Source organism: Paramisgurnus dabryanus, chromosome 1 (assembly GCF_030506205.2).
Source record: "Paramisgurnus dabryanus chromosome 1, PD_genome_1.1, whole genome shotgun sequence".
NCBI lineage: Eukaryota > Metazoa > Chordata > Actinopteri > Cypriniformes > Cobitidae > Paramisgurnus > Paramisgurnus dabryanus.
This window is the reverse complement of record NC_133337.1, coordinates 54,279,511-54,307,256: the sequence shown is the minus strand read 5'-3', so window position 1 is coordinate 54,307,256 and position 27,746 is coordinate 54,279,511. Positions and strand designations below refer to the sequence as shown.

The 27,746-nt window shown below is 37.7% G+C and overlaps 1 protein-coding gene across 3 annotated transcripts in view; it reads right to left on the bottom strand.

The window, feature by feature from the left end:
* Positions 1–6,624: 6,624 nt before the first annotated feature.
* Positions 6,625–27,746, bottom strand: part of mpp7a (MAGUK p55 scaffold protein 7a) — a 155,625-nt gene continuing 134,503 nt past the window's right edge. For 2 of the 3 annotated variants that reach the window (XM_065242344.2, XM_065242345.2), the window contains exons 14-17: positions 26,084–26,177; positions 23,041–23,149; positions 19,898–20,041; positions 6,626–8,517 (exon numbers count right to left, since the gene is read on the bottom strand). In XM_065242344.2, coding sequence (XP_065098416.1) covers positions 8,338–8,517; positions 19,898–20,041; positions 23,041–23,149; positions 26,084–26,177 — 527 coding nt within the window. In that variant the 3' untranslated portion in view covers positions 6,626–8,337. Of the gene's footprint in view, positions 8,518–19,897; positions 20,042–23,040; positions 23,150–26,083; positions 26,178–27,746 lie in introns of all 3 variants that reach the window. The other variant, XM_065242343.2, reaches the window with a different exon arrangement.

The window sequence follows — 27,746 nt, the reverse complement described above, 5'->3', positions numbered from 1 at the left end:
TTTTTACGGTAAGATAGCGTTGTTTTAATTTATGTAAGCTAAACTGTGAAGTGTGGCTATAGACCATTAACTGCATTGCGACGTGATTATGGTAATACTGATTAGTTTGTGATCTTCTGTACTTTATACAGGAAATGAGCTGACAGTCTGTACCAGTTGTATGAGTGTGTGCTTGCACTGTATTTGTTGTTTTGCAAATTATTGTTGCTAATTGCATGCCCCCTGTTAGTTATGCTCTGGCGCCGGCTCTGATAAAGGGTGTTTTGTCAGTCGCAAAAATAACTACCACACATTTTCTGTGCTTATATCATCCACTGCATGGCTGTAGTAAATTCCAACAGTTCCAACATGTCACATTCATTTTCTTGAGACACAGATACCAAAACACAATGTCCTTATCAAGACCATGGCCATAACATATGAAGGAATGTGTCTTGCTTTCATTACAACTCGCAACAAAAGTGAAAAACCAAGTGTGGCACCACAGCAAGGCCTAAGTGCTCTGAGTATCCTGAGAACTTCTAACAAAGTGTGAGCACACACAAAAGTGTAGGAACTCATTCATCTCAATTCTCAACTCAATTCATCTCTCTGCAGATGAAATAAATAAAAAAACTAAAGAGGGTCTGCTGGCCTTTTTACCCCAGGATCTCACTCAATGAGATCAGGAGGTGCGCTAAGTGATGAAGGCATCCAATCTTACTCAACACAATGGTCACAGCCTCTGACAGACAAGTGCTAAGGCGCGGCGGCACCAGCGGTGATTAGGTTTAAAGTAGACGCTCTGTGTTTCCCCAAGCGACCTGACTCCTTCTCTCATTTCCTCATCTTGCTCCTGCCAAACCTGCTGAATTCTGTCATGGCTGTAAATGGCACTGGCTTTCTGACAGAGCTGTTGTGACAAAGATGGTAATCAGAGGAGTGTGGTATAATGGTTTCTACCTGACACACACAAACACGTCCTTACGAAAGTATTACAACATCTCGGAGTTCCCACGCTTCACCAAATTGGCGATCCTATGTCAAGCGTCCTGCGTTTGACAGTTCAAGGGAGAATTAGATGGAAATAAGAGCGAGGACGTGTCGAGGAATGTATTACTGTGGACTTGGAAATATGAACTGAGATTAAGGTTTTTCTTATTTGTATTGTTTTCTTGTTTCAAATCTCACCTATCCTCTCTCATTCTTTTTGTTCTTGCTTAATGGAGCGGTTTAGTCATGACACCAATTTTTTGGCCAACCCAGAAGGGTAATTCGTATATTGTGCACTGCAACTATGGAGTGGGTTTATAGAAAAGCAGTTTCAATAAAAGTAAAATAATAAATACTTTCAATAAAAGTAAAACAAATCAAATCAGAACATTACTTTCACTTTTTTTACAATTACAACATTTGTTTTAAAGGAAAACACCTCAGTTTTTCAATATTTAACTATGTTCTAACTTCAACTTGGACAAATTAATACATACTTTATTCGATGCAAGCACTTAATCTTTGTACAGCGCGTTTTGAATGTGTTAGCATTTAGCCTAGCCCCATTAATTCCTTAGGATCCAAACAGGGATGAATTTAGAAGCCACCAAACACTTCCATGTTTTCCTTATTTAAAGACTGTTACATGAGTAGTTACACACAAGTAAGTATGATGGGACCAAATAAAACATGGCGGATAAAAATGAGAACTATATTGTATGGCGGAAGAGACTTAGTTTGCAGCACTTTGACCTCGGTGTGCAGTAACATCATCACTCCTGACTACTCCCCCTCTTTAAAAGCATAACTAAACCCCTGCAGAGCCTGACTCCACCCACTGGCAATATTTGAAAAATTCAAGAAAAGTGGGCAGACCCCAACGGAGATAGAGGGGACGAACTAAGTGTGTGGTGAAATTGGGCGTGGTGATCTTATGCTGTGTTCCAGAGCCCATCCAAACCAGTGGGATCTAGGACTTATCCTACCTCCAACTAGAAAAAGTGCACTGGAATGCCTGTCAAAGTGGAACCTCCTACCGGCGAACTCGGGGGAGTTCGACCTACCCCGACTTCAGAAAAATAAGTCGGAGGAAAATGGCGGCGCCCATAGAGTCTCGCGTCGTGAGAGGAACTTCAAGGAATAGACTATAAATTGTACTTCTCTGCTTGTAGGGTTGTTTTAGACACTGTAATTTTAACGCAGCTTGTTTTTTTTTTATATTATGGCGTGAAATTATGTCGTTATTATCTGTTAGCATGAAGATATGGTCAAATTATACCAAGTTACTTAAGCGACATGCAGCGCTTTTATTTAATGGCTCCAGAACACTTTGTAAAGATGTTTAACTTGATGTTTTACTGTAGTGTGACCTGCACAGTTCGGACCGATGTTTAAAAGTCATGTATTCTGTACGAGCCTTAAGAAGACCGGTCGGTCGTCCATGTTTTCTGTTTATGTTCCACTTCAAATGCCTGGAACGCTTTGAAGTAGGAGCTGGGACACTTCAGGAAGGATAAGTCCCACGTCCCACTGGTTTGGATGGGCTCTGGAACGCAGCATTTAACCTGCTTACAGTACGTCACGAGTCATTTTTTGGACCCACCATCCAATAGGAAAATTCAACTGCAGTAGCCACCGTTCAACCTGAAGAGGGCAGCACTCAGACGTTTTTACACCATATATTGTAGTATTGAAACACTTTATATCCAAATGTCAAAAAAACTTACTAAAATCAATGAACAGCACTAATAAAGCATCATTCTTACAGACCATTAACTAAAAAAAAGTTGGTTTAGGGTTTAGTTATGCTTAAATCAAACTTCGGTCAATATTACTGCCCCCGAGGTTGAAGGGGTGCAAACTAAGTGCTAACTAAGCATGCGTCAAAACCGCCCCCATCTTGCAACGGTAATGCCATCTCCGGCTGTACTTTGAATTCATCGGTACCATATTAAATTGCATCATATTTTTCATTGCATCATACTGCATTGAATGATATTATGTTAAACCGAATCAAAATTGGACTGCACTGCATTGTAATAATGGGGTGAATTGTATCGCATCGGTAGTTGTCTCATATGGATCTTTAAAGGGATACTTCACCGATTTAGCATTCAGCTTTGTATCTGTAGAAACCCGGCAGTATTACTGAATGACCATGTTTCCCTCCCTCATTTCCCCCTGAGAGGAGAGATTTCTGCATTTTGGTTCTGCAAAAAAGTCCTCCGATGATGTAATATGATGATTTTTGCATCATCGGAGGACTTTTTTGCAGAACCAAAATGCAGATATCTCTCCTCTCAGGGGGAAATGATGGAGGGAAACATGGTCATTCAGTAATACTGCCGGGTTTCTACAGATACAAAGCTGAATGCTAAATCGGTGAAGTATCCCTTTAATATATTGTATCGTAGGCTATGCATCGAGATGTGCATCACATCGGCCTCAGTTATGGAGATGCAAACCCCTACTACATACATAAAGAAAAATTCAAGGTTGTTTCAACCCATGGTTGGGTAAAATATAGACCAAACTGTTGGTTTAAATTAACTTAGGAATTGTCCATATTTGACCCAACCATGGGTTGAAACGTCCCAGGATTTTTTTGTGTAAAGACTGTAACAGTTGTCTGTTTTGTGACGCATGTAAAGAATTCCCTGGGGCAAAATTTTTAAAGCAGAAAATTCATATTTGAGGTAATTTATAGTTTATGTTGTAAAAATACAGCAGTGCCTCTTCAAGTGATGTTAACCACAGACTGTATTTTACTCTTTATCCTAAAAACACATGCGGGGTTGAAAATCTCAAAACTCTTTCAAGTTTTAAGGACTACAAACTGAGCGGCTTCTACTTAGATGAAAAACGCTAAACCCAACAATAGTATTACTGTACTCTTATTCACATAAAGAACAAAATGGCCAAATTTCTCTTTGTCCAACAAAAGTATCGCCAAAGAGAAGCAGAAAAAGTTGGCTTACAGCAGCCTCGAAAAACATTGCTACCTCTTTCTATCCAGCTACTCTTAAATCCTATCCATCTTCATCTTTCTCTCATGTCTTCATCTCTTTCATCTGTTCATGTCTCTCTCCTCACTATCAGCTGTGAGCGGGCTGTGTGATGAAGGAGAAGCTGGAGGATTATAGCCTGTTGTATTGTCTGCTGTTTTTTTGGCAATTGCTCAGACGGTGAGATTCCTGCAGACAGTTAAACTGATCCTTTGTGTCTGAAGACCTGAGCCTGCTGACGTGAAGCTAGCAAAGAAAACACAGGGTGATAATCAAAAACACAGTGACACACACAGGACTGAATTCTCAATGCTGTTTACAAAGTGTTTGACATGTTTAATGTTCATGTGAAGAAAGAGATGTTTTGCAAAGGTTGTAAACTCATGATTATCGACAGGATGAAGCAGTACAGGTACAATACATGAATTGTTGAGATGAGTCCAGCGTAGGACTTCCGCTGAGACCACTAGGTTGAGAACAGACAGACAAAGATGGGATTTAACATTCACTTTGCATATTTCATATTGAGTTTTGTAGCCTGAGAAGAATTTCAAAGCCTGTTTTTTTACCGCATAGACATGTACTGTATGTCAGAAATGGAGAGATGATGTAAAATTGAATTAAAACATGACATTTAGTCGAATAAAAAGACTTCAGTAGCCTGGGTGCCAGCCGATCTTAGCCCCGCCCACAACATTTTGAGGAACGGGAAGATCGGTCTGGAGTTTCACCGTTGAGTTGCTACTATGCTCGACCCAAAGCTGGTCGAACCAATCAAATTGTCAGGGCGGGCTTTATATGATGATGGACAGATGATCAGTAACGTAAATCAACCACGTCACCAAAGAGCGCGTGTGTTGAATCTGTTGTTTACAACGAAATGGCTGCCGCGGTAGAAATCAGATGTGTGGACTCTGACATTGAGTCTGTTCTAAAAGATATCGACAGAGCATTGATTTTAAAAGAGGAACAGAGAAACGCGAGCAAGGCATTTGTTGATGTTTTTGCCGTCCTACGGGATTCGACAAAAGTTGTCGCACTTATGAAAGATCAAGTTAAAGAAGCAACTAAAATGGGTATCACGGCGATGCAACTCGGTGTGCACGACGAGATGGATATAACAAGCAAACGTAATGGGTATCGTCGTGGATGAAGTTCAACTAATGTACAAATGGTAAGAGATAGTCTTACTGTATGACTTAATGTGATATAAATGAAATGTTGTAAACATAGTAGGTGTTGATGTACGTTCGCAAACTCAGACTTGTAGTGTGTGTCGTAGCGAAATAACTAGCAGTTCGGTCAAGCTGCAAATACGTCATTTCAACATACGTCTCACACCCCGTTGCTCTGATTGGTCGTAGGTCTATCCAATTGAGTGCAGAGGCATTTTTCGGTTGAGACACGCCTCATAATTATAGCTCAATGGAGCGGTATCAGACTCAAATTCTGACTAGAATTGAGTATGACAACGTCAGGCTAAGACTTCAGTGCACCTCGGTGTTAAAAGCAAAACAACAGACTGTGTTCTTAGGAATGTAAGACTGTTACTGTGTTAAAACACAGTAACAGTCTAGTAAAGATGGTGACAGACTGACAACTTAATTACGAACCATCACCTTAAAGCGCACAAAATAAGACTGAAAAACAGTTGAGACAAAAATACACATGTACTTTATGTACTGTAGTGACGTATTGAATCCATTTAAAAAAAAACAAATTTACCTAAAAATAAAAATTCTGTCATTTACTTCCTCCTACCTCCTATCATTTAAGAAAGTTTGATTATCTGAAAAAAAAAAATACATATGCTGTACCTGCTTTTTCAATTAAAAAATAAGAACATGGAGATGCTGAGCTCTGCAAATGTCTACAAAAGTTTGATAATAGTTTATATTACTTGTGTATAAAATCAAAGCCTTCTTAAAAGGATAGTTTACCCAAAAATTAAAATGATTTACTAACCCTTAATTTGTTTCAAAACTGTACACGTCCTTGTTCTGCTAAAGACAAAGGAAGATATTTGTAATCAAGCAGAATGCAGGAGCACCATTGAATTCCAATACTATTAAAGTCAATGGTGCTCAAAAACTGTTTGCTTACAAAATTGCTCAAAATATCTTCCTTTTTAAGTCATACATAAACATTTCTGGTGCATTTTCATTTATCTCCTGCACTCAATTACAATAAGACAAAACATCCAATGCATTCTGTAAGGGTGAGTAAATGATGTCAGGTATTTTTGGGGAGAACAATCCCCAAATAACGGAAATGATGTAAGTTTAGTGCTGGGAATCAGCAGTTGTTTCTATTTAAATGCCTGTCCTACTCAAGCCTTTTAGACTAAACAAGGACAAGAAAAAGAAAAGGAGAAAAAACAAATCAGTTTTTACACACAGTGGTAATGCCTTTACAAAACCTCTGTGCACCCTGGGCCTTTGATCTGCAATGAAGACAGACCAAAGACAGATTTAAGGGACACTCCACTTTAAAAAAAAAAATATGCTCATTTTCCAGATCCCCTAGTGTTAAACATTTGATTTTTACTGTTTTGGAATCCATTCAGCTGATCTCCGGATCTGCGCTAGCACTTTTAGCATAGCTTAGCATAATCCATTGACTAATACACCATAAGCATCGTGCTCAAAAATTATCAAAGAGTTTTGATATTTTTCCTATTTAAAACTTGACTCTTCTGTAGTTACATCGTGTACTAAGACAGACGGAAAATTAAAAGTTGCAATTTTCTATGCCGATATAGATAGGAACTATACTCTCATTCTGGCGTAATAATCAAGGAATTTGCTGCTGTAACATGACTGCAGCAGGCGTAGTGATTTTACGCACTGCCCGAAAAGAGTCCCCTACTATTGAAAGATACTAAGGGGACTATTTTCGGGCACTACATTATATATCTCTACGCCTTCTAGCCATATCTGCCTAGAAAATCTCAACTTTAAATTTTCCGTCGGTCTTAGTATACGATGTAACTACAGAAGAGTCAAGTTTTAACTAGGAAAAATATCCAAACTCTTTCGTTATTTTTGAGCGCGATGCTAATGGTCAGATTCAATGGATTATGCTAAGCTATGCTAAAAGTGGTAGCACCAGACCCGGAGATCAGCTGAATGGATTCCAAAACGGTAAAAATCAAATGTTTAACTCTGGGGGAGCTGCTGGAAAATTAGCGTATTTTTAAAAAAAGTGGAGTGTCCCTTTAAAAGATAAATCTCAATTGGGAATTGGATAAAAAGATGGAAATATCAAAATATATACAGTCAAACACTTTATTAAAAATCACTGGACTTTAAAAACAAGTTCGCAAAATGTTTTGCTGTTCATCCAAACAACATCTTCAGTTGTAAAAAAAAAATGATTGAATGCAGAATGCAGGGATTTGTATATAAAAGAAACAAAATAGGCACTTTATTGACATAATTTAGCAGTTTATATGTACGTACAAAAAAAACATGACCACAAGGTGAGGATTCTGGATATAGAGGGCAGGCTTTTTAAAAGAGGCGAACTATGGTAAGGTGGAGCGCCCCTCATTGAATAGTGGAGGGGGTTTGAGACATCATCTGTCACATGTGATAAACTTAGGTCATGCGACTGTGAGTATTTCCTGTGTTTACATGTTTACAACACCATAACATTTTGTCAATTTGTTTTTATAGTCCAGTTAATTTTATAAAGAGTTTGACTGAATATTTTACTACCTGGAAATTTACATTATCAAAATATATTAATTTTCTATTTAAATAAAATCAGTTTGGGCCTTCTGAGCATCGTGTGGCTTGAAGATAAATTTTAAATAGCGAAGCTACAGTATAGGCCAGTGGTTTACTTTAGTGTTACAAAGCAGCAATCAGTTTAAAAAAATCTGAACTTCCACCCAAATTTCACACAGGCTCCGATACAAAAATGCATACTTTGACCTCAGAAAAATAATAATCATCCCTTTGGTTTCTATAAACTAATGTTAAAAATACGCGAAGGAGCGGTCAAGACCACCAGACCACTTGATTGGCAGTCTGAAAAACACATTCTCTATAGCTGCTAAACAAGCGGACGTTTGCTTACGTTCCAAACGTAATTACACCACTTCTGCTACATCCACCACGACCGAACAAAAACAAACCTATGAGCATCTGCTTGAGTCTTCCAAGAACAGATAAACCACTTCACGTGTTAAGACAACTCTAAAATTATTATCCCCGTCACCGTCTATAGCCAAAAATAAAAACAAAAAGCTCAAAATATTTCACAGCTCGTAAAAAGTCCTTCGCTTATTTTTTCCACCGCGTTTGACTGATGTCTTGTTCCCTTGTATCTTTTGTCCTCTCTTGTGTGCTGCCATTCAGGAGTGAGTCCAGCCAATAGGCATCCAGTGAGGTTCTGTCTCCACTTTCCTAAGAGCCTGCTTGAGCTGGTTAAAGGCTGTTGTGAGGTCATCATTGACGATGACCTTGTCAAAGAGGTGACCGTACTGGTTTTCCATTATCTGAGAGGAATTGATCATCTCCTGGAAGTCCTCCTCCTAAACGAAAAACATATTCTGTGAAGCAGTTATCCCTTTTCCAAGGCATTCAAAAAGCAGAAAACAGACATTTTCCTATAGCCAGATAGTATTCTCAAAGCCAGCTTCCAAATAAGAAGATGCCTTTAACATAGATTTAATTCAAAACTCTTCTTGTTTTCCGTAAAAATGCATTAAATGCAGAAGTGCAAAAATATCTACAATTGATATATTTAAGATATACCTCAAAACTAATATTTAATGCTATAATGTGCAGTTATAGTTTGAAGCCTGAATTTTTAGTGGTTTTGAGTTTAATGCTGCCTTCACGTGCTATCTTAAATTTTATATCTCCCACTTCTGAATTCATGATTACGAGCTGCTTGTGTTCAGGTGCTTTGTTGTCAGAAAGAATGGAGGGCACCAGGTCCTCACTTGCACGTGTCTTGGAAAATGTATACATAAACGACAAACATACAATATGCTTCAAATTATGTAAATATGTAAAAATTAATCAACAATTTTAAAAGTTTGATGCCGGCTCATCTCTGGAATTTGGGTATCGAGCAGCGGCGGCTGTTTTTTTTTTTTTAAGGAGGCACAATGCGAAGCTTGTCAAAAAAAAGCATACTGTCACTGATATTAACATGAAAACGTTCTATTTTGATCTGACAGCTTTGTATTGTTTCTGGGCGGACCATTAAAGATCGCGACACACAAGTCTCCTGGTAATCCTGTGTAATTCAACAAATAAAATGACGGCTTCGAATCTGCTGAAGTGTTTCCAGATGCATCAGATATTCAGCCAACGGTCAGAAACATTAACCGCATTTTGGTTTCGATTTTAAAGCAGGAAATAAAAAAATGTATTGCAGGATTAGCATAATGTTAAAAAAGTTATTAACTCTTTCCACACCTTTATTTTTTCTCTTTATATCACCTCTCAAATATGAGTAGGTTTCTTCAAAAATACAAAATTTGGAGCAAAAAGCTGAAATAATTGCATTTTTGTGAAGGACTAGAGATCAGATTTAGAGTGATCCTCAAACATACATGGAGTTTAAACTGTTCGCCCTAAGGGAATACTTCCGGGTTGTATAAGCTGGGTAAGGGCGCCACCTGGTGGATAATAATGGAAATACGGATTGACAGATAAACTCCTCATTGGCAGGAAAGCGTTTTTGAGTTAACTCGTCAATGGCGGGGAAAGAGTTGTTTACATGCATACACGTTCGTTCTTATTTAGTATTTATCCTTATGTAAGCGTATAAAAAACAGTTTCCATATAAGGAAATAAAATGACACACAAAGATCGTTGAATTCGTTATCTTATTGGCTACACATTCTGTCTATCAATATTTTCCATGTAGTCATTGCAGGAACGAGCGAGGCCGATGATGTCACGATATTTGACAGCGCTGTTTGGATATTATGTATTATACTCCCGACTACTTTTACAAACAAGTTTGAGTGCTGGTTTTGAACGCGAGTGTAATCTCATATACAAATGTTTCGATGTAAATAGTCCTCAGATTGTATATTATATTCTATTACAAGACGTGCATGTGAAATCTGATTTAAACAATGGACAATATATCTATATTTCATGGATTATACGCATTTGTGGACAAAAATGGTCATTGGATGTATTTTATTGGAGAGTTTTTATGGGTTATTCACACATCTGAAACAGACTGAATTCGATTCGCGATCATTATATCGACACAAAGGTAAGGAGTCCCGTTTATATTTTGCATGTTGTCATCTGGACTTCTGTAACAAAATACTATATTTATGATGCTAGAGCATCTGTATCTCAAAACAGAGACCACACACTGATGCTAAACCCGAAGACCTTTTAAACAATGTATAGTAATGTTAATATTATTATTGTTTGTAGACAGTAGGCTATATATATATATATATATTGTTAGCAGCGTTAAAAAAACTGACGCCTTTCCGCCCCGAGCTAGTGCGCGTCAAGAGGTTAAGAGAGATAAGGTTTGGGACCTGATTGAAATAAAGTGTTTTTAAGAGTGACAAGACTCAAAAATGATCTTACAGATCTGAAAAATGCACACAGATGCGCAATTGTGCAACCACGATATATACACTTATACACAGAATTAGAGTTTCTCTGAAAAAACTATTTTGACAAGAATTCATGCAGATATAATCTGTTATGCCTTATGTGAATGTTTGGTTAACTGTTGGGCAAAAATATTTGATTTAACATTATATTAGATCCAAAATTGACTTGGCTGACTCTATCAACTTCAAACACGTGCAGCTTTGTCATATTTGTCAGATTCAAACATATCATACATTGTCTATTAAAATTTTTTTTTTGAAACAATGTCAAAATATAAATAACTCGTTTTTGAAAAAATTGCTCATTCCGACTAGGGATGGGCATAATTAATCGACGATCGATAATTGATTGTTAAGAATTTCGTCGATCACGTTAATTTGTTATCAATTAATTGAATGCATTTTTTTTATCTAACTCCTGTTTCACAAATACTGCGTATGCAGTGCGTTTGCGTATGTGTGCGGCGAATCCGTCAAGCACCCGTTGCAGTGCGCTGCTGACCGCTTTTTCTGCATATAAAACGTTCATGTGATTGACACTTTCTGTGAACACTTTTCCGCATAAACAATAGAACAAAGCATCATTTTTTTCACAAAACAATATATTTTAGATATTATTTGACAGACTAGTAAATGTGGATTAAGGATGTTTAAAATCTCTAGCCTGGTGGTCAGGATCTGAATGGATCAAATCAGCAGTTTTGCAATGCTTTATTTATCTCCACATATATCATAAATAAAAATAAGCAGAGTAACTTTGCAAGTCTACCCTTCCACATTATATATTTCCTACTATGTATGTATATGATTTCCAAATAATAAACGAGAGTATTCAACGACAAAAAGCGTCTCATATGGAAATAAATCCTCACAATATTATTATTTCTCAAAACTTTATGACAAAAATAAGCAACTGTATGAATTCAAAGACGCACACATTATTCCGCATATATTTAAATATATTATACAAAAGTATTCATATAACGGCACGTTTCATATGGCAAATAAATATCCTCACATTAACATAACAGCATAATGAAATGAATAAACACACAATGAAACAGGATTGAAATATAAATTGAAAAAGCAATATTGCTAAAATAATCTCTGAGGTAAATGCGTCAAAAACGCTGTTACCCGCACAATAAGTCTAAATGAGCAATTAAAGTGAAAAAAGCATTATTAGGCCATGTCTCAAAACTTTATATGACAAAATATATTTAAAAGAAATGTATACTTACAGTTATTCAAAGATGCACACATTATTCCATATTACTCCCTGCTTATGAGCACGTTTGTCTCTGGCCTCGCTCTGTTATGTAATAGATTGACAGGTGCGCATCTCCGTCTTTCAAACATATATAATTTTGTAATTACTACCTTAGGAAAATTAGCCATGATTTTATCATTGTGAAAATGTTTTTTTTTTTTTTTGCAGATTAAAACGATTTGTATTTCTGCAATTTTACAACAAATACCATGGTTATGGTATATTGTGGAGTTGGAGACCATAGTAAATTTGTGTCTACTGTTGTTTTACAACAAATAAAAACTAAAAGACTATGTTAGTATAATTAAACAATGGTAAATGGGGCTCACAAAACGCACGCTGTTTCACACATACTCTGTATGCGGAATAAGCCAAGTTAGCGCTGAGGTGCCTGTGCATCCTGGTCAGTCTCCTCGGAGCGGGTGTTTTCGGCGGCGGCTGGACTGACGGTCACCATTAGGGATGGGCATTCGATTAAGTTTTCTTTGTCGATCGTCGGGAGAATTAACGATCGACTATCGATTAATCATTAATATTTTTATAATAAAATTTGTTATTTAACTTTTATACTTAAAAAATGCAATGAATACAAATATACAGCGTGTTTTTCCTCGATGAGACCTTTATTACAAGATCAACTTGTGGCAGACAGTTAAACTATGTTTCAAACATATATTTGCGTGCATGTGCGGTGCTCTAAAGCAGCGGAACCTGCAGTTGCGAGCCAGCGTTCTTAAACAGAGACCTCATTATTTCCAAAATAAATTAAAAAAAGAGATTCATGTTTAACATTAAATTAAACAAAACACATAATACTTAGATCTGAAAGGTTTTGTCAAAATGTAACTCAAAATTATTCAAGCCAGAAGAAAGTGCAAGATATTAGCCTTCCTAACATTAGGCTATAACAAATTAGGCTACTTAAAGCCTCGTGAAAAATAACTAACTTTAGTAACTCGCATAAAACTTCTGCACCAGTCTACTGATTTTTTTTGAGAAATAAAAGCATTTTTGGGGGTCAGACACGACCGCAACCCATGGTGACCGTCAGTCCAGCCGCCGCCGAAAACACCCGCTCCGAGGAGACTGACCGGGATGCACAGGTACCTCAGCGCTAACTTGGCTTATTCCGCATACAGAGTATGTGTGAAACAGCGTGCGTTTTGTGAGCCCCATTCACCATTGTTTAATTATACTAACATAGTCTTTTAGTTTTTATTTGTTGTAAAACAACCGTAGACACAAATTTACTATGGTCTCCAACTCCACAATATACCATAACCATGGTATTTGTTGTAAAATTGCGGAAATACAAATCGTTTTAATCTGCAAAAAAAAAAAAAAAACATTTTCACAATGATAAAATCATGGCAAATTTTCCTAAGGTAGTAATTACAAAATTATATATGTTTGAAAGACGGAGATGCGCACCTGTCAATCTATTACATAACAGAGCGAGGCCAGAGACAAACGTGCTCATAAACGGGAGTAATATGGAATAATGTATGCATCTTTGAATAACTGTAAGTATACATTTCTTTTAAATATATTTTGTCATATAAAGTTTTGAGACATGGCCTAATAATGCTTTTTTCACTTTTATTGCTCATTTAGACTTATTGTGCGGGTAACAGCGTTTTTGACGCATTTACCTCAGAGATTATTTTGGCAATATTGCTTTTTTCCGGTAATAATAATACAATTTATATTTCAATCCTGTTTCATTGTCTGTTTATTCATTTCATTATGCTGTTATGTTAATGTGAGGATATTTATTTGCCATATGAAACGTGCCGTTATATGAATACTTTTGTATAATATTCAAATATATGCGGAATAATGTGTGCGTCTTTGAATTCATACAGTTGCTTATTTTTGTCAAAGTTTTGAGAAATAATAATATTGTGAGGATTTATTTCCATATGAGACGCTTTTTGTCGTTGAATACTCTCGTTTATTATTTGGAAATCATATACATAGGAAATATATAATGTGGAAGGGTAGACTTGCAAAGTTACTCTGCTTATTTTTTTTATGATATATGTGGAGATAAATAAAGCATTGCAAAACTGCTGATTTGATCCATTCAGATCCTGACCACCAGGCTAGAGATTTAAAACATCCTTAATCCACATTTACTAGTCTGTCAAATAATATCTAACATATATTGTTTTGTGAAAAAAAAATGATGCTTTGTTCTATTGTTTATGCGGAAAAGTGTTCACAGAAAGTGTCAATCACATGAACGTTTTATATGCAGAATAAGCGGTCAGCAGCGCACTGCAACGGGTGCTTGACGGATTCGCCGCACACATACGCAAACGCACTGCATACGCAAACGCACTGCATACGCAGTATTTGTGAAACAGGAGTTACATAAAAAAAATGCATTCAATTAATTGATAACAAATTAACGTGATCGACGAAATTCTTAACAATCAATTATCGATCGTCGATTAATTATGCCCATCCCTAGTCACCATGGGTTGCGGTCGCGTCTGACCCCAAAAAATGCTTTTATTTCTCAAAAATAAATCAGTAGACTGGTGCAGAAGTTTTATGCCAGTTACTTAAGTTAGTTATTTTTCACGAGGCTTTAAGTAGCCTAATTTGTTATAGCCTAATGTTAGGAAGGCTAATATCTTGCACTTTCTTCTGGCTTGAATAATTTTGAGTTACATTTTGACAAAACCTTTCAGATAAGTATTATGTGTTTTGTTTAATTTAATGTTAAACATGAATCTGTTTTTTTATTTATTTTGGAAATAATGAGGTCTCTGTTTAAGAACGCTGGCTCGCAGCTGCAGGTTCCGCTGCTTTAGAGCACCGCACATGCACGCACATATATGTTTGAAACATAGTTTAACTGTCTGCCACAAGTTGATCTTGTAATAAAGGTCTCATCGAGGAAAAACACGCTGTATATTTGTATTCATTGCATTTTTTAAGTATAAAAGTTAAATAACAAATTTTATTATAAAAATATTAATGATTAATCAATAGTCGATCGTTAATTCTACCGACGATCGACAAAGAAAACTTAATCGAATGCCCATCCCTAATTCCGACTCATTTTGCCAGCACGGGTCGCATTTAACTTTAAAAATAGCTAAAAAAATTTATACCAAACTATACTGGGCATTAATACATAAAACGAATAAAATATCAAAAGTGTTTTTAATGTGTTATTAGCAGACAAACCACTGACAAGCTAAGCTGAACCACAGCGTATGGCCTGTGTTAAAACACAGCTGCTGTCACTTCATTCACCCCCACTCGTTTTCTGTTGAACACCTCTCATCTCATGTCTGTCTCTCTTGATCAAAAGCTGAAATTTTGTAAACATTTCAGTTTCCGTTCTGTCACATGGCTGCTGGCATTGTGAAAATTTGACAGTTCCTGGCAAAAAGCATCAAAATTTGTAGGCCATTGACTCTGAGTTTTATAGCAGCAAGTTTTGGTTTAACATGGTGGATTACCTTCGCTTGTGTTTGGCCCAAGGTCTGAAAATATATTTTCCCTCATTCTGTCATCAAATAAAAACCTCATGCTAATTGAGGTTTAACAGATGTTGTGCCTTCAGGGAAGTGTTAATACCAAATTTGATCAGTTTCAAAAGTTTAAATCTATTTTTCTCTGCATTTCTCTCCAATTGTTTATTACCCAGAGGCTGAAACACACTCAAGAGTTTTCCAGGTCTTCTCTCTTTTCAGAAAGAAAGATTTTTTTCTTAATACTCTCTTTCTCTTTCCGCAGTCAGCACGAACTCTGCTTATCTCTCAGTCAGTAAGACCCTTGACGGAAAATCAGTTTTATTGGTTTACATAAACTGCACCTGCCCTTATCATTAAAACATTTCGAAAAGGACATCTCTGGGTCATCAAGAGGTCCCCGTTTTACTTTCCTAAAGTAAAAGTACTTTGTCTGTGGCTTGAGTAAAAAAAACATATTCCAATTTTAGCTGTTTCCCTCATTACAATTTAATGCCAGATGATGAAACCCTCTGCTATTCTGCATCTACTCTTTAAAGGGAATGAATGGTATTTCGTGGACCTTTTACAAAAAGAAATGACATTAATGTTATATAAGCAATACTTATAGAGAGAGAACAATAGATTGAAGTCTGGTTTCAGTGCACAAAGGGATGCCTGTTGTCGGCACTCATGTCTCTACCAGACGCAGACTCCGGCATTTCTCTGGGAAAGAAATACAGCGACTCCTGGATAAATTATGTCTGTGACATTTCATCATACTCGATTTTTCTTTCGCACCTATAATAGGCCAAATCTGGGTGCCTTTAACACTGTCAGGGTCTATCATCCATTTCTGTCAACTTTTTGCCAATCGGGGAGGGATTTTCTTCGCTAAAACCCACAGCGAGCGGCTTTGAGGCTGACCTGTTGAAAGCAGGCAGACAGTCGCTTTGGAGAGTGCGGACAGCTTTGGTACGGTTCCCTTTATGACAGAGATAGCCAGAGCAAGATTCCACACTGACAAATGGGGATATTGCTTGATTCCTAAACTTCAAACTCTGGCATGTTTAAGCTTCTGATTTTGATAGATCAACACTCCTGGGGAATTTCAACACTCCTGGCTGTCTATCACACATTTAGTGGTTTGAAAAATGTTTTTTTTGTTTTTTGCAATTGAAGTGAGCAAAATGGAGTGAATTTGTGAGTCTGTGCACTGTAAAAAAAAAGTTGGTCTAACTTAAAGTAAGTTACCTACTAGTCAACTTAAAATTTTTTAGTTAAATAATATTTTTAAGTTGAATTAACTTAAACTTTTACAACTTACTTTTTTAAGTTAAACCAACAAATCTTTTTTTACAGTCTGTGTGCTTGTGAATCCATGCATATCCAGCAAACTATAGCCTGGATGAGCATAAGCAGACAATATGGAGGGTGCATTTGTATCTGCAACCATTTACATTTTGGCAGTTTGTTGTATGAACTCATAATGCATAAACAGACTAAAGCTGCTGTGTAAAAATGATTAGCATGCATTCAAATTGTACAGAAATTCCATCTTTTATCACCATTTCATATTAGTGATCTGTGCCGTGCAAATGATAGCAAAGAAAGTGCATGCGTGTTGTGTTTGGATACATGACTGAAGTGCAGGCCGGGTCAATAGGTTGACAGGTGAGCACGTGTTTGGGGCACCACAACATTGTACGACTCCTAACAGCATTTGACAATCTTCAACAAGGAATGTCTCCACGGTGAAAGCCAGACAAGCGGCATCAAGCCATTCCCACGTGTGGTGGAGTCGGGTTGCTGGGGTCTTTTATCTTGTAGAAAGCAAGTTTGGCCCCAGTTCAGGCTCAAAGTGAGACACACAGACAAGAGTCGAACCCTGGGAAAGTCATTAAAACGGCCCGTATGTTCACACTGTATCGCACATGCACACATTTCGCAAACTATCGGTGGGATGGAATAAGGGTCTGGTATACGTGTTAATTGGTTTCGTGTGTTTTTCGTTCGAGCAGAGTCAAACGAAATACAGGTGTGGTGTGAGCTCACGGGTCTCATATCGGGTTGCCTCTCAGGGGACTGCTTACACATAAACACATACACACGTGAGGATGAATTGTATAGTGACGTATTTAAGCGCTAACACAGGATAGGTACTTGGTTTGGAAAATTACTACAATAAATGATGTGGTGGTTGTCTGCCAGGAAGTGATGAAATCTATTTCTTATTTTACCATGTGAGAGAATGGAACAAAAACTTGAAGATTTATTAAATACGACCTAAAACCTACAATGACCATCAAGATAAAATACATTAACATACAGACGACAGAACTGATGGATAGACTGAAATTGAAATGTGCGTATACAACTGCGGTGTAACAGTAGCTCAGTGCTTATACTGCACAGGCTGCATATTAAAGCATCAAATACATAAAAACTAAAGCAAAAAACTACTCTAAAATGTCTAAATGCTTATAATAAAAGGTAAAGGTGAATATTTTGCATTGAATTCTCAAACGTCTCGATAAAGAAAGGCATAGTAAAAACAAGAATGAATTATTTCACCCAGTTTGTTTTCTACATAAAATCATCCTGAATATAATAAAAAAATAACGTAAAAAATATATCATTGACATCTTTAAAATTGACTGAGTATGGTCAAATGATTGAAATCATTTAATTAAAAAAAATCAGTCTTTAACCTGGATTTCACAGATAGGGTCTTAGCTTATCATCAATTTCAATATTGTTACTTAGTTTTGATTCTTTTTTGTTATTGTTACAAATTAGTACATCTTTTGGATTTGTTGAATGAATAAAAAAACATGACATGAAAAAAGGGTGTAAATGCCCTCAAGCTGATTGGATGCTACTGGGGCTGATGAAGTAATTTTTTTTATATGTTTACGTCATTTGCTTGTGTGTATATATGAAGAGTTTCGTTGCAAAACGAGATAATTGGAAATCTCGTTTTTTGGTTTTGCATTCCAATTAACATCAATTCAACTGCAGTTGGTTTGTTTTGATTAGGGATGCACCAAATCCAGGATTCGGATTCGGCCGAATACTGGGGTTTTTGACGGGGTTCGGCCGAATCCTAGATTTTTTTCCACCGAACCGAACCCTAGGCTTGCACTACGCTGGTCGACGTCACGCGGCCGTTGATTACACACATCGGGTGCTGACGTGGAGATAAGCTTTTTCTTTCGCTGAGCCTTAGGGGCGGTTCACATCAAAATAGTTTTTCCCACTTGTCATCCTGGCATAATGTTGCCCTATCCTTTTTTACAGTTAAAATTAAATAAAATGAAAAATACACTGCTGTGGACGTTGTTTACTTCATTAATGTGTTTTACTGTGTTAATGGAATAAGGATGCGAATAGGATTCGGTATTCAGTTTCGGCCGAATCTTAAACAGTGGATTTGGTATTCGGCTGGACCCCAAAAATCTGGATTCGGTGCATCCCTAGTTGTGATTTAAACCTTCATAACTAAAAAAATACAGCTAAGTAGCACCATAAAACAAAATAATAACATGATAACATAATAATAAACATGTTTTGTCAAAAATGTAAAAAATGGATTTATCTTGTTTTGCAACGAAACTCTTCATATATATATAAATATATATAATATGTGTATGTGTGTGTTATATATTATATATATATATATATATATATATATATATATATATATATATATATATATATATAAAATATATAAATAACTTTTATTTTGTATGCCATTAATTGCGATTAATCTTTTGACAGCCCTAATAAAAAATTTTGTTGCTACTTGTGTGCAGCATAAAGTTGCTCTTTATGTATACTGTTCAAAACAGGTCACGGACAGGGCTTATCAGACTAAAATGCATGTTTGGGCTGTCTTAGTTTAAAAACATCTTGCATTGACATATCATAAAGGGGAAGTTTCACAAGGCTTTTTAAAGATGTCCAATAAAACTTTGGTGTCCCCAGAGAATGTATGCGAAGTTCTAGCTCAAAATACCCCACAGATAATTTATTATAGCATGTTAAAATTGCCACTTTGTAGGTGTGAGCAAAAATGTGCGATTATGGGTGTGTCCTGTTAAATGCAAATGAGCTGATCTCTGCACTAAATTACAGTCTCGTGGTTGGAAAGTGCAGATTAAAGGGCGGTATTATCCTCTTCTGACATCACAGGGGGAGCCAAATTTTAATGACCTATTTTTTCCACATGGTTGCAGAGAATGGTTTATAAAAACTTAATTACTGGGTTGATCTTTTTCACATTTTCTAGGTTGATAGAAGCATTGGGGACCCAATTATAGCACTTAAACATGGAAAAACTCTGATTCTTATGATATGTCCCTTTTAACATATATCAATGCCATTGTTTTGTTACAAGATGCGCACCACTGTTATTTTTTGTAAGGTATGTTTGTAAAAACTACTTAAATGTCCTCATAAAACTAAGGCCTAGTCCTGGATTAATCTAAACCCTGTCCAGGAAGCTGCTATCTTAGTCAGTAGCCAGATCACTAAGTTTTGAAACAGATCTTGTGTGTGGTGTGATTACCGAAAAGGGTTTGGATGAGCTCTTATCATCTTTTCCTGAAACGACTTTAGCATTCCTCCTGGTTTCTCTTAAGCGCTCGATGGATGGAGGCTTCACAAATACCACATAGGGCTTAAACTCAGCCGTGCGAAGATGCCGCAGCGTCTGAAGAGGAGAGAATGTGAGAAAGAACGGAAAATATAAAGAGAGCTGACTGAACCGCAGTCATTAAAGTAGCATCACTCATGCCATCGTGATTTAGTTTGACATTGATACTTCTGAACATTATTGCTGTTAGTCACTGTTACATTTTGACAGAAAACAACCCAGCTGATTCACACTGAGCTCAACTGATTTGACTTTGGGAGTGAAAATAAAGCCCTCCACTCAGACACATTACACTTCAGGTAGTTCCTTGTGCTTAAAAACAGTCGGACCACCAAACTTTACCACATATTTCTGTGTGGATTTTTCCACTGACTAAATTAATCACTGGCATTTAAGGAGCCATATTTTAGAGTTCTGTAGCTTCCCCCCAGAACTCCACTTATAGCCCTGAAAAAGTTGTTATTTAATTTATCATGACCACCTAAATCCATCTTTCTGTCTCTGAGGATTAAACAGGATTATAGTTTCAGTCTCTTTACCACACAAGGTATCATATTGATTGTAAACTGGCCTATATACATTATAAGGCATTAAAATGAAAACTGGTCAAGAAGCATAGTTTCAAGCTTTTTTAACTATATAAGTATTCTTAAAAAGATGTTCCAGCTGAGCAACTGCCACTGAGATAGATAAAAAGGTATTTTTATTTTATTTTTTCTTGTCAAAAATGACAATCGTTTCACTAGATAAGACCCTTATGCCACGTTTGGGATCGTTTAGTGTCCTTTGAAACTTTGTTGAAAAAAAACTGTTACGTGTTGATTTAAGTATTAAATGTTGGGCTTTATTAAAGTCCATTAAAATGAAAAAAAATCCTGCAATGTTTTCCTCAAAAATTGACTATTCCTATAATTTCTACATTTGTAAATCTTATTAAATTTTATATTATAGTATTTAATAATAGTATTTTTTTAATATATAGTATTTAATATGTAGTAACCTATATTTGTTACTGGATCGCCTGGAGTACCTGAAGTGGTCGCAAAAGAACTAGAAGCTATGCCTTCAATAAGTTGTGAGCATCAACATCACTATTTTTTAAACACTAAGAAGGCTCGACACAACATGATAATTTGCTTGAAGTATCACCTGTGTCTCTACCCGTGAACTCAGGCATTGAGAACATTGTTTGTGTACACAGAGTTTACTAAAAAGAAGGTTTTGAACAACTGACTTTGGTTGTTTTGGCGTTCGCTCTCCGGCATCTTGCCGGTCAAAATGTATCGATCTCCAAATGGGACGTAAGGAGGGAGGAGAGTAAAGATGGATAGCTCCTAAAGCATAGTTCCATAAATGCACGGATAATTCGTTGTTTTGTCGCAAGTGAAAAACACTATTGACTTTCTAGTTGAAAAAGGAGCCTCATATGAGATTCATTCAATCGCATTCGTAAATCGATTCTTTACGTCTGGCAAAGACGGCGAGCGGACACCATAACAGCCAAAGTCAGTTGTTCAAAACCTTCATGTTTCATGTTGTGTCGTGCCTTCTTACCCCCCAGTCACATTAGCTACAAGCGACAGAGACAGAGCGACAGGCTACCATTCATTTTCAATGGAAGTGGCCGTTTGCAAGCGACAAGCGACGAGCTCGCCGCTGCGCGAGCAAGGCGGGGCCAAAATAGACAAGCAGGCTATTTTATGCAAATGCTGAGCGATGCGACAAAGCGACTGCCAATCAGAGTGAAGGAGCAGCGTGACGTAGGTCTGTGGTCGAGTCTGAGAAAATAATTCAAGATGGCGGAAAATGCCTATTTATGTATATATCTGATAAGTTTGGCATTTTATCTCATATATTTTGTTACTTTTATCGAGAAATAAATACTTTTAAATCCAAAAACACCGTTCTTGTAACTTAACAATACCTCTAAAGTGACTTTTGATACCGCTTTGAGAAACCAGCCAAGGAACGCCCATCAAGCGAGTGCGTGTCGCTCGGTGTCGTTCACTTTTGTAGCTAATGTGACTGTAGGGTTAGTGTTGTTAAAATAGTGGTAGTTCGGTAGCAGCGAACAGCGTCTGGAAGAACGCATCAGGAATCGAGTAGTCATCACACCCTAACCAAGATATTTTTTGAAGTAGCGTTTCTTTTTATGACAGTCGAGGTGCGAAATGTTGTCTTTCGTAGCCATTTCCCGTATCTGTAAGAATTATAGACAGTAAAAGATAAGAAATCTGTAAATCGTTGCAAGCTAGCCAATGCTTGTCAGTAGCCTATTGGTACTCGGTAGGTACTCAAGATGGCGGCAGGCAACTGGAATGAGGTAAAAGGTCACATGACTGATATTCATGAATAGGATCAGCTATGCCTGGATCTCTCTTAAGCGTGTTTTTCTTCTAGGAGACAGCTAACTTTAGCTTAACTTAGAACTTTCTTCTATACGTTACATAAATACTCACCCATACGGTTTAATCTTAGCCACTGTACTTTGCTTTTGTTGTCCTTTGATCTTTCAAGGTTTTCTCTTGTTTTTATTAATGTAAAGCTGCTTTGGAACACTTAAACAATTCTGCTATAAAGCGCTATATAAATAACATTTTATTGAATATATATCATTATTGATTCAGATTAAACTAACACTCTTTAGTTGGCTACTATGGCTAAGTTTGCGTAAAAGTGTAGACGTGTGCAGGAACTTTGCCAGTGTGTATATTGTTTGTGTGAGAGATGAAGAGAGTTTATTTGTGTGGTAAGAGGCCAGTTACTGTCTCATTGGCTACATATGGTAAAGTAAGGACACAGCCACCTCAGCGCTGTGGTTTTACTATGGTATGTGTAAGAGGGGCTGCTCTGAGCGTCTTTCTTGATATTTAATTCATTGAGGAAATTTCCAAACATTTCCGACCTATTTAAAGAAACTCGCACACACCACCCTTATCCCATAAAATCACTCCTAAAATGGTACAGAATGGAATGTCAAAGCTGTGGAAGAGGGATTAAGCTAGAAATAAATAAATAAGAGAGATGCAGAAGGTGGTTACATGAAAGACACTCACGTGTGGCTGTACGTCTAGAAGGCACACTTTGTTCTTGGACAAGACTGAACGTACAGAGTCAAAGCTCGTCCCATAATAGTTTCCTTTATATTCTCCATGTTCAATAAACCTAAGAGAGATAAAGAGAATCATAGATTTGATATAATGATTAACAATGCTCTTTAAGAGTTGGCATACGGTAACCTTGCCCTTAAATATAAAGGTAAGCCAATGGACAGGATAATAGCAGGAAACTCATAACCCATTATTTATTCCCAGTCTGTCTTGATGCCTTCGATGTATAAGGCTGCAGACACATCCACACCACGCTCACCATCACTTGCATTCTTCAACAGAAGGCAATTCCAGACAGTCTGACACAAGGCTCTTTTATATAATCTTCTATGTTACACTTTAAATCAATAACACCTGTTTCCCTCGCAGCACAGGCAGGCCTGAATGGCAAAGGCTGGAGTAATACTCACTTCCTGAGACGGCAAAGACAAACAAACACTTTTCCACCATTTAATCTCTTTCACTCCGATCACTTGCTTATTCTCCGATGTCACAGAACAGAGTGTATTTTTAGGAGTCTGTATTAGTGAACCAATAGGATGGTCATGGAAAGAATTCCAGAGCGAACAGAGCAGACAGTGGTAAAATCCGCGGATATTCAGTTATGATTACTAAAATTACCACTTTGTGAAATGACACTTAAAGGTGTAGTTCACCCAAAAATGAAAAAAATGTCATTAATGACTCACCCTCATGTCGTTCCAATCTCGTAAGACCTCCGTTCATCTTCGAAACACAGTTTAAGATGTTTTAGATTTAGTCCGAGAGCTTGTTGGCCCTTCATTAAAAATCTACGTACGGTATACTGTCCACGTCCACAACGGTAATAAAAACATCATCAAAGTAGTCCATGTTACATCAGTGGGTCAGTTAAAATGTGTTGAAGCATCGAAAATAAATTTTGGTCCAAAAATAACATTACAGCATTGTCTTCTCTGTCGTGTCTGTTGTGAAGTGCATGCGCAAAACTAAAACCACGTGACTGCAGTGACGCGGATGACGTACTATCCTAAGACATGTTTGTGAAGTTTTTTTTCAAACTAACAGCGTGCGTCTCCCTCAGACTGTAAACAAAGCCCGGGCGCACAAAGAAAAAAATAACCAGCTGGAGGCACCATATAACACGTCAGCCGCGTCGTACGTCATCCGCGTCCCTACAGTCACGTGACTTTAGTCTCGCGCATGCGCTTTACAACAGACACGGAAGAGAAGACAATGCTGAATAAAGTCGTATTTTTGGTTATTTTTGGACCAAAAGGTATTTGTGATGCTTCAACACATTCTAACTGACCCACTGATATCACATGGACTACTTTGATGATGTTTTTATTACCTTTCTGGACATGGACAGTATACCGTACATAGATTTTCAAAGAAGGCTCAACAAGCTCTCAGACTAAATCTAAAACATCTTTAACTGTGTTCCGAAGATGAACAGAGGTCTTACGAGTTTGGAATGACATGACATTATTTTCATTTTTGGGTGAACTATCCCTTTAAGTGTCAAAATGTTCTTTGTTCGTTAAGCCTCCTTTATTTCTCCTGAGATTAATCCAAACACAAGTCTTTGAACTGAAAACTCACACTTTTTGGGCCCACGCTGTCTGCGGCAACCTGTGATTGGACGATCGTTTCAAAAACTTCAAACCGATTCTGCCGTGACTCCCTGTTCCTCATCTCCTGCTTAGCATGCTAAGAGCATGTGCACTCTTTCATTGAAGGTGGTTTGATGGTCAGCTGAGTTGATTTAGTGGGGTGCTAATAGGTGGTTTGCTGGTGTTAATGTGCCATGTAGGGTTACCAAAGTATGTTTATATGAAAGTTCATTTAAAAGCAGATGTTTCTGCGTCGTAGTGCTTGTTTGTCGTGATGCAGTGCGTGTACAGGATGGAGGGGTGGAGGCTGCTTCTGTGGTTTTTGGGTTCATTTACCGTAGGGCGATCTGTTTTTAGCCCTTAGCAGGGTTTTCCTTGGGAATGTCATGTTTGAACATGAGAATAGGCATTTTCCCACTGGAAGTCGGAATAATGGACAATGCTTAGCCTTTCAGACTAAACCGAGATCAAAAAAGGGAAAAGAAGAAAAAATGAATAAACCAAATGAAAAAGACAAAACTGATTTTTCTCGCAATCCCACCTGCTCTGTCCATTTTTCAACTGGTTTCTCTTCATCCCTAACTTGCATTGATAACTGCGGTTTTTTATTCATTCTGATGTTCTTTCGCCGCAGTACAAACCGCTGCATGTATTTTCCACCACACGGCGGCTTAAGAAGAGCAAAAGACGGCCGGTTTGCTGGCGAAGTGACATTCTATATGCTTTCCTGTTGTGTTGTTTTATCCTCTGATGAGAGGCTGTAGAAACACATCCATCACCAGGCCATCCATACAAATCTAAGCTTACGAACCACTGGGTATAAAGAGTCCGAACCCCCTCCTCTCGCGCACAAACTCAGAAACAGACCACCTGTCAGCACCCTCTCACTCTCACTTACAGAAAATGGATCTGAGCCCACATCACGCTACTACACATGTAGCACACACAAACACAGTGGAAAAACGAAAGAACAGTGGGCAGATGAAAGGCAGGACTGGTGAATGTTTGCCGTAGCGTCTACGAATGTGGGTCTGAGACAGACGACATTAGTAAAAATTGTTGTGCATTGTTTTGACTGTGGTGCTGCTGATGTACTTGAGTTTAGTCGGTGGTCTGGTTGATGTAGTGAATGCAACCTGGCCAAGGACTCTCTGAGATTTATATTTCTCCTGCTGTGGAGTGTTTGTGTCAGGGTTACACTTGACATAATTACAATCCTGAAAATAAAGCAAGCGGGCTGCTGATATTCAGTGAATAATCCTGACTATTAGATCTCAATGGTAAACATTTAAATCATCAGTCCATACACAGAAACACAATTAAATCCTCATTGTAGAAAACATGCAGTAATGTTGCATTCAAAGACTAATAAGGGGTTATTATGGGTGACTTACTTGTTGTTTTGAATGTCGGCCTCAAAATGATCTTTGGAGATGAAATGATACTCCACTCCATCACTTTCAGATTGTCTTTTGGATCGGGAGGTGTCTGTATAGGTGCAACATGCAGAGGAAATATCTTTGTATTAGGAAACGCTGTTTTGATATCAACACCAATGTGCTTTGGAGAAATCTGTCTAGCCAAACATTAAGTGGATACCCAATTACATCATTAAATGTCACTAAATATAACAGTTGAGTTACATGTCCCAAAACATGCAGATATAAGGCCACAACTATAGCAAACTTTTGATCAGACTCTTAATGGATTTTGCCAAAAAAAAAAATATTTCGGTCTATATCATTACCTCATTTTTGTCGGAGATGGCGTTTAAAGACTTTTGCATCCGAGCTCCTTAGTTATAGATTATAACAATACAGTAAAGTAATAGTATAGTGACAATAATAAATAAGCAATAGTCGAAATCCCGGGTACAGTTTGGCACCACTACCTGTAATAACTATTAAGCCCGATTTATAGTCGTGCGTAAGCTCTACGTCGCAGGTTATCGGTAGCATGTGCGTAGCTTTGCGTAGCCTGACATGCACTTGCAAAATTTTGAACAGCGCGTCAGCTCTACGCGGACTGCAAACGCTGTGATTGGTCCACCAGAATCCCTCCCATCAGGTAAAAAAATTGCGTCATAGGTATTTCGGTTTGCGACGGTGAAAACAAAGATGAGCCAAGTTGAGGGAGTGATTTAACTCAAACTGCAACATTAGTCGCTGTTTATTTACTTCCATCATTGCTGTTCTTCTCAAATCATACACAACAAGTTGCTGTTTCTTCTTCGTTTGTGGGTTAACTTGTCAAGCTGCTTCTTCATTGATGGTCGCGCTGCTACTGTGTGTGTTTGCAAGTCGACGACGACGCAAAAGTATTAATGAAAACCAACGCGGGACCTACGTCATCGCGGCTACGCTGTAGGACCTACGCACAATTATAATGAGCCCTTAAGCCTCAAAAACGAGTCGGGTATAATAATAGCGGCATTGGGTCTTGGGTAATTTAAAATGAATGTGTTTCTGCCGAACGGGCAAGAGAAAACCCAAACTATCTTGCGTGTGTGCGTTGAGTCCTTTTCCAAACCCCCTCTGTTTGCCAAGAGTGTGGCTGCCGATATGCACATTTTCGTTAAGACGGACCTGTCAATCAATATTGCGTGTACTTTATAGCGGTTACCTTAGTGTCATCGTCAGATAGCGAAGGAAAATAAATGGAGCAGCGGGCCAAATTGGATGCGAGGCCAACTGGGTTTCTTTCTGTCTGAATGGTGGCACATTGGTGTTCAGACAGGTTCAAAAAATTGCCACTGGTTCGGGTTCAAGTTGGGTCTTTCTTTAAAAAAAAATTCTTTATGCACGTTGGGTTCGGGTAAAAAGTGGTTCGGGTCATTTCGGGTCGAGTACATTTATTTGGTCCCGAGAAGACCTCTAGCACTGTATATACGCCAGACCCACTTTTTTAAATAATATTGTAATATTTATATAAAGGGCTTATAAAGGGTAGTGGGAGTACATCACGACACATCAACACCGCTGGGTTTTTACTGGACTGCCCTCATTAAGTCCTGCTTTTGCTTTCAGTTGCCCATAAATTTCTGCCTTTAAATCAGAA